Source organism: Dicentrarchus labrax, unplaced genomic scaffold, assembly GCF_905237075.1.
Source record: "Dicentrarchus labrax unplaced genomic scaffold, dlabrax2021, whole genome shotgun sequence".
Lineage (NCBI taxonomy): Eukaryota > Metazoa > Chordata > Actinopteri > Moronidae > Dicentrarchus > Dicentrarchus labrax.
In genome coordinates this window covers 3,569,594-3,576,884 of record NW_026136722.1, presented here as the reverse complement: position 1 = coordinate 3,576,884, position 7,291 = coordinate 3,569,594, and the positions used below count along the sequence as shown (strand labels likewise).

Genomic DNA, 7,291 nt, shown 5'->3' with positions numbered 1-7,291 from the left:
AAAAAAAAAAAAAAGTGTACTTATTTTCGCGCTGGCTGTAAACAAAATGAATAGAAAACGGCAGTCAGTCAACTAAGGCAAAAATATAGTGCAAGAAAAAGAAAACAAGTTGGGTTGTGGGAGTTATACTCTCAATCCATCTGCTGATCAACACAGCTGAGAGCAGTACGATCTATATATAGAGCTAAGTGGAGTCATTTAAGGGTTGGCAGAAGAAAGGCTTCATACAAATGCCAAAAAAATTTATTATCAACTATATTTGCATTCATGTGTGACGTTAAAAAATAGAATTCGTACACTTTTTTGTATTTTGTACATTTGTATTTACAGTTCAACCAAAGCAGTGAGTGTGAAACAGTTGTTGCTACTACGGCCACTATTCTGTCATATTTTCTTCCTCTTCACCATGTTCCACCTCTTCTTCCTCCTCTTCATCATCATCTTCATCAAAGTATTTATCCTCTGCATCTCTGCTGACTATGTCCAAGTTGTCATAGTCTGGGTTCTCATCCACCTCGCTGTAAACAGACACACACACACACGCTTTCCATTAAAAACAACACAAGCTGTTTGGTGGCGGCTGTTTGAATTTGACTTTTTCTTGAGATAACTTTATTAAATAATCATTATTCCACTATTTGCTAGCTACTATGTTGTACCTCTATAACAATCTAGATATGAAGTGGAAACACTAGCGAGTCCACCACTTGAGACAACAGGCATTTATAAAACATTTTAATTGAACAACAAAACCATATTTATTGTCATTTTACTCTTGTATTTTTCATTGAATATGGAATAAATCCTTGTCTTTTATTCTAAAGCCCCACACATCCTGTAGATATTTATAATCATAGTATTTATTGACAACTGATTCAATCATCAGATCTCACTCTAACCTTCAATGTCTGTGTAACACAGTCTTTACAGAGTATGAGAGCCCATTCAGTGGTGGTGTGGCTGACCTGTAGTTGAAATCCTTGTCTTTGCCATCTAGGAAGCGCTGGTGCATCTGACTGATGAACTCCTCCCTGAGCAGCGCCTTCTCCTCCGCGGTGGGCTCCCCTTCCTGCTGCCGGACACTGTTATCTACAGTAGGGACACAGAGTGAGTGACGGAGCCGAGAGGAAAGATAGTGGTGGGAGAAAAGGAGCGCAGAGACGGACCCACTTTTCTTCGTCTGTTCACTTCATTCTGCGAGAGCGACTTCAGCTCCACCAGTAATACTCCCTTACCATCATCATCTTCATCCTCCTCCTCCTCCTGTGCTCCTTCCTCTCTCTCCTGCTCCTCCTGCAGACGATTCTGGATGAGACGCTCCTGGTAGGAGTTGAGGAGGAGGTGGGCGAGCCCTCCTGTGCCTCCCCCTGGTTCCCCCTGTGCACTGTCTTGCATGGCCTCCTGGGAGCGCTCCAGCACCTGGTTAGTTATCAGAAATTACTTTAAAATAAACAAACAACAAACTGAGCGGCTAATATCAAATAAAACTAGTTCAGATCTTTTAAGTATGACACGCTCTCACCTCCTCGTCAGTCAGGTACTGGCCGATATATTGCTCATACAGCAGCGGCTCCCTCATTCGCATCTGTTCCTCACTGAAATACTGTCCCTCTAGAGGAGGAGGTAGGGCAGAGGAACAGAGGGATGACAAGCAGGAAAGAACACACAGATAATATAATTCATTTAGCATACACTATGTACTACAAGACTCAGTACTGGTTGGTGTAGAGACTGTTGGGGGGGCAGCAGATATATCTCAGTAGTGGATAGCTAGCTAGCTTTCCAGCCTGGATCTATGTGTCAGGTAATGTTAAATTACTTTCCCATCGACATTCAGCTTACTATCTAGTTTGCTACATATGCTGTTGATATGCTGTTGTTGTGGTGTTAACTATAGTAGCAGGAGAGTATTGCTGTGTGGAGCTGGTGGGCTGCCTCTGGGAAATCGTCTCCTCCTCTCTGCATGTTAGCTTTGAAGCAGCAACTGTTAATTACATTGCTTTCTGTGCCGCTGTTCGCTCTATATGATATTTACTGTCATGATATTGGATTTCTCCAGAATTGCTTACACCCAGCTTTAAGAATGTGATTTACAGTCAATTCAACACAGTTATGGTAAACTGAGTCAGATCCTGGCTTATACTGAAAGCCCTTAATTCTTAACCGGTATCACTCAATATATACTATGTAGTTCCATGTGTTACCCCTCTGCAGGGCCCTGAGGGCGGCGTAGCGCTGGTTTCGAACCCTGGTCCTGTTGGTGCATGCCGCAGCTCGTCTCTGTATCACTTTGCTGTAGTGCTGAACCCGTGGATCTGAGCAGACGTGGGCAAAGGCTGACAGGTTCGGGGGCTTGAGGCAGGCCTAGAGAGGGGGGGGGCAGTAGATCACACAAAGAAAACAGATGAGCACAAAAACAAGGTGTTTGATTTGGTTGTCAGTATTCTAAATCCCTTTCCTTTTTGACTGTGCTGTTTATATCAAGTGATTTTTTTTAAACCCAAAGACTTTTTGCTATAATGAACCCAATAACTGTCACTATATCACTATCACCTGCACATTAACATCAGATTCACTGAGAATTCTGAAAATGCAGTAAATTATTAAGAAGCAGTTCAATGTCTAAGTCTTTGTTATAGCCCACAACTAATCTTCTTTTTAGTATGGGGGCTGTCGGTGCATGGTGTATAGGCAGATAGGGCATCTTTTGGTAAAAAAAAAAACAGAAATTAAACATACAGTTTAGTATTAACAACACCTCTGATACACTGAAGTTGATGATACTAAACACCAGCATCCAAACAATCCAACACTGTACTCTGATGTCTTCATGAACCTCCCAGCCTGAGGGCCTGTTTATATGTATAAATGTGAGTGCATAATAAACAAATACACACACTGAGCTGTGCACACATACATGGTACCTCTCCAGGAACACCAGCGGCCTGCTGCTGTACTGATGCAGCAGCTCCTCTCTGCGCTCCTCCAGGGTCAGTTCAGCCTCTCCTATCTGCTGGCTCTTCACTGGACTTCCACTCTTAGCGATGGCTTCCACCATCTCATTTACACAAGTGGACTCTGCCTGGCTCACGTACTGTATGAACAGAAGAAAACACCGTCAGTAAAGCACTATGATGACCGCTGTACCACCACCAACAACAGCAGAGCGCAGTGGGCAGATACTCGCTTTATCTAAAACAGAGCTAGCGACTGGAGGTGATGCTCCGGGTCTCACCTGGGGGTCCTGCCGTGGCGACCGTGGCGGCCGTGGCGGCCGTGGGTCTGCGGGGCGGTTTAAGTCCCATCTGCAGGGCTGTGCCACCGGTTCTTCAGGTAATTTACTCTCCTCTTCACTCTCACACGGCCTCGGCTGTGTTTTAACGGGAGGCTCGATTTCGCCCCACATAATTATCCCTTTAAGCAGCTTGCTAATGTGTTTCCAGTTAACGTTAGCTCTGGATAGACACCCAATGTGACGTTAACTAACGTTAAGATAGCTAACGTGTATATCCGTTGTCCGGTTATTTGTTACCGTACAGAATATGTTGACATAGACACCGGAAAGAGCTAGTGGATTTTGTTTTATTTTGTGCTTATATTCTTCATACATGAAAAATATAATTAAATTTGGTTTAAATGCGTCCCCTTTGACTTGAGAAGCATTGTTTATCCGCCATGTTGGTCCGTCAGTAATATTGGACTACTTTTCTGCGACCGACAGAGGGTTCCTTCCTTCCGTCTGTTCTGTTGATTTTGTCGCCCTCTGGTGGTAGTTTTTATTTTTTATTTTTTATTTATTTATTTATTTTTTACTATAGAAAGAAGTGAAATATTATTTTAAAAAATAAAGAACAAAAAAATATATATATACACATACACGTATATTGTATGGGTACCTCATAAATTATTTCCTGCTCCAGTTCAGAGGCTGCTGATCCAGCTGTACACTGCAATAATCCCGTCTGTTCTCTGTTCATCCATCACTGTCTGATTTGGATCGGACACCAAACAGGACAGGAACAGACTACAACGAACAGTCAGGACTGCAGAGAAAATCATTGCTGCCAACCTGCCCCTCCGTTCAGGACATATCAGGGGAAAAAAAGGCAGGAAACATCCCTGCAGCCCCATCACAGCCTGGACACAACCTGTTCCAGTGTTTCCCCCTCTTGTATGCACTAGAGAGCACTGTACACCCAAACAACCAGACACAAGTTTCTTCCCACAGGCCATCACTCTGATGAACAGTTAAATCAGTAATACAGTGTTCAGACATAGGTTTTCCTGTTCCAAAGATCATCATTGTCAGTATTTTATGATTACTATTATCTACTAAAGTAATAGTACACATTAGACCACACTTCACTACCTCTGCTAAGACATTTAGAATATACGGAAACAAAGTGGTCTGACAGACACATAGTGGCTGAGAGATGAGAAAACCAGATGACTGAAGATAATAACAATAATCACTTACTTAGATTCATGTTGTCCTAGTTTTAGTCTGTAGTCTGTAAATCAGTTTAGGAGTGATTGCAGGGACACTGCATAAGGAGGCAGCTTCATATTTACTTTCCATCAGACACTGTCAGTTTGCATATTTTAAATTAGATGCAAACTAGCTAATTACATTTTTAATCTATTTGAGACTATGCATACGGCACAGTATAAACTGACATGATACGGGCCTAACGTGGGTCCTGTTTTATTAGTTGATGCTGTCTTGAAGAAGGTCCCGCTGTCAATGTTTTGTTATTGTTTTGTGCGTAGTTGTTGTATACTAATAAAATAAATTACCATGCAGAATAGGCCTAAACTTGCCATATTGCACAGTGAGAGAAATGAGGGTTTAGTTCGGGGCCCACACAGTTAATTCTTTGGCCAGGGGTCCCGAGTGAGTTCATCTTACCTCCCATATATGCAACATTTGATAAAACATCTGGATGTTTCTCTCCTTTCCTGAACCTTTCACCTGCTGTTCTTCTGGCTGCTATGTTCTCTCTATTTCTGTTTCTGTTGATTGCTTTTGTTGTGTCTCTGTTTTATATCTTGCTATCAGATTTTTTTGTGAAACACTATGACGTCTGTGCTACGTAGCCGACAACCTATCAAGTCAAGTAGAGTTACAAAATGTACCAACAGTAGCCTTCCATTCATTTGACTTTAGTTAACTTCTTTATACCCCATGGTCTTCCTGCTGCATGTGCGAATAAAACATAAAGCAAAGTGTGCTAAATAGTTTCTTCAAGTAGCCCACACACTGTCGTACAGGTGACTTCAGCAGGGAGGAGTCACTCTCACAGAAATATAACTTTATATATATATATATATAATATATGTATATATGTATATATATGTGACCACTTCACTGTCCTCTCTGAGCTCTGATAAATATGATGACTAATATATGATATGATCACTAATGTGAGCTCGTTCCCGCGTGAGCGTGACTTTGTCGCGGCGCGAGGGGTCTGCCCCAGGTTAGAGGAAGTAAGTTAAGATGCTGCGACACAGACACACCCACAACAGTAGCGGTGGACGAGCTGTCTTCCTTTCACAACAGTTGTTGGTACAGAACGTATCCGCGGATATGTTCAACAGTTACAGTTGTATTTTGAAAGTTTTAACAGGAAATCATTTCTTTCTCATCGAGGTTGACTTTATAATGTTGGCACAAACTTGTCAGCGTCGCCGGACTAACACAAACTCCGCTCGTCTTGTGGTTGTATCCGTTCGAGGTAAACAGTGACATGGACACCGAACAGGAACAAAGGTAGGTATGTACAGCAGAGCTTCCACATGACTTCACTGCGTGCTGTGTAGTGCCAGAGCTCTGTAGCATGCTCTTGTGTACAGACCACACTGCTTTCAAGTAGACTATCAAACCCATTGTGACAGCTGCTTCTGGACTATTGGGATTCCCAATATCTGGCAGTAGTCAGTTCAGCGGGCCACTGTTTAACAACATTGTGTCCATTGTACATTGTATGGAGAGACATAAGTGTAATGTAGCCAATTGCAGAAGTGTTTCTAGTGCACATAGAGTAATTACTAACCCTATATGTTGCCTACTCTGAGTGAAAGCAGTGAAATTGCTAGTGTTTGTATAGTTTAAGTCAACGCAAACTTAAGATCAATGGACTCACTGTTCTTTGTAAATATGGTTTCTAATCCCATCTGGCCATAGCTTTGAGCCACTCACTGTCTCTCACTGTCTTTCTTGCTTACCTGTCCTCCTTCTATTAACATCTGGTCTCTTAAATACATTTCAAACACAGTGCAGATCAAACAGCAGTTTTATCTTAAACAGTCCAGCTGTCCTTACCAGTGAGCTTACAGTGTTGGCTGTAGTAAAGACCATACAAATACCACAAAATACAAGTAGACAAAACTTTTATTTTGAAAAGCATTTCTCTTTCTTCCTCAAACCGAGGATATAGCAGATTATTCTCTGTGCCAAGCTCCTCTTCTTTTTCTCTACTCAGACACTTCCTCCTCTAGCTGGAGTTCGAGGGCCTGTGAAGCAATGAGGGTCCTCCTCGCTTTCCTTCTCTCCCCCCTCCTCCTCTTCCTCCTCTTCTTTCAGCTCTTCCTTCAGATTGGCAGTCCTGACTTACGTCTTTCTCAGCCTGGAGCTTGAAGGCAAACTCAAGGTTGGTTGAGGTCTGTTGTTCCCCCAGTGTTACCTTCAGGTCCTCCAAGTGCTGCTCCATCGTCTGCTGGAGGAGTCTCCTGCTCAGCCCTCAGCGTGCTGATCCACTCCTGGTCCTCACTCCCCTTTCAGCGCCAGATTTCATCTCCGTATCGAGTTGTTGCTGATGGGTGGCTCTTCTCTTCCTGCAGCTGATCACTGAGCTTCAGTTTCTCTCTTTCTGGAGCTCGTTTGTTAAATACAATCCTGTTCTCATTCGTCTCTGTCTCTGCTGGAGAGCTCCTTAACCTTTTCCTCTTGACAGGCAACGTGCTGCTCTGAACTTTAGAGCTGAGCTTTCACCACCTCTGCCTGAGTATTTAGAGCCTAGTTCCCCCTCGTCTCTGTTCAGGGCAGATGGGTTGAATCATGTTATTGTTGCACATCATGTTACACCTTTGAACATATTGTAGATTTGGGATCCGCATGGTCAGAATCCAAACTGACAGATTCAGTCTTTTGTTTCTCCACTGTACACTTTATATGCAGATTAAACACCTATCCCATTTATTTCTTCTCACTTTGTTTTTAGTGTAAGTGGATCCAGTGAGATGGGAATCCCTAGGTGCTTGTTTAACAAGAAATAAAAACCAGGTATGT

At 42.7% G+C, this 7,291-nt stretch overlaps 2 protein-coding genes across 7 annotated transcripts in view; one reads left to right on the top strand and one right to left on the bottom strand.

Annotated features, from left to right (window-relative positions):
- Window positions 1-221: 221 nt before the first annotated feature.
- ccdc97 (coiled-coil domain containing 97) lies at window positions 222-3,709 on the bottom strand. The gene is made up of 7 exons (XM_051387240.1): window positions 3,236-3,709; window positions 2,918-3,094; window positions 2,205-2,364; window positions 1,523-1,611; window positions 1,236-1,419; window positions 966-1,089; window positions 222-518 (listed from the first exon to the last, which is right to left on the bottom strand). Exons 1-7 carry the CDS (start codon window positions 3,404-3,406, stop codon window positions 377-379), a joined length of 1,047 nt encoding a protein of 348 aa, XP_051243200.1. The 5' UTR covers window positions 3,407-3,709; the 3' UTR covers window positions 222-376.
- A 1,792-nt stretch (window positions 3,710-5,501) lies between these two features.
- LOC127355918 (myocardin-related transcription factor A) overlaps window positions 5,502-7,291 on the top strand; it is a 36,622-nt gene continuing 34,832 nt past the window's right edge. The window contains exons 1-3 of one of the 6 annotated variants that reach the window (XM_051387230.1): window positions 5,502-5,773; window positions 6,486-6,653; window positions 7,224-7,285. Coding sequence is in view for 1 of the 6 variants with exons in the window: in XM_051387226.1 (XP_051243186.1) it covers window positions 5,751-5,773 (23 nt within the window). In the remaining 5 variants the exon portion in view is untranslated. Of the gene's footprint in view, window positions 5,778-6,485; window positions 6,654-7,223; window positions 7,286-7,291 lie in introns of all 6 variants that reach the window. The other 5 variants (XM_051387231.1, XM_051387227.1, XM_051387229.1 and 2 more) reach the window with 5 other exon arrangements.

Coding starts and splice junctions, on each gene's coding strand:
- ccdc97 (XM_051387240.1), bottom strand. CDS start 3,406: ATGTGGGGCGAAATCGAGCCTCCCGTTAAAACACAGCCGAGGCCGTGT. Junction 3,095..3,235: donor CGCCACGGCAGGACCCCCAG/GTGAGACCCGGA, acceptor CTGTTCATACAG/TACGTGAGCCAGGCAGAGTC. Junction 519..965: donor GACAAGGATTTCAACTACAG/GTCAGCCACACC, acceptor GTCTGTTTACAG/CGAGGTGGATGAGAACCCAG.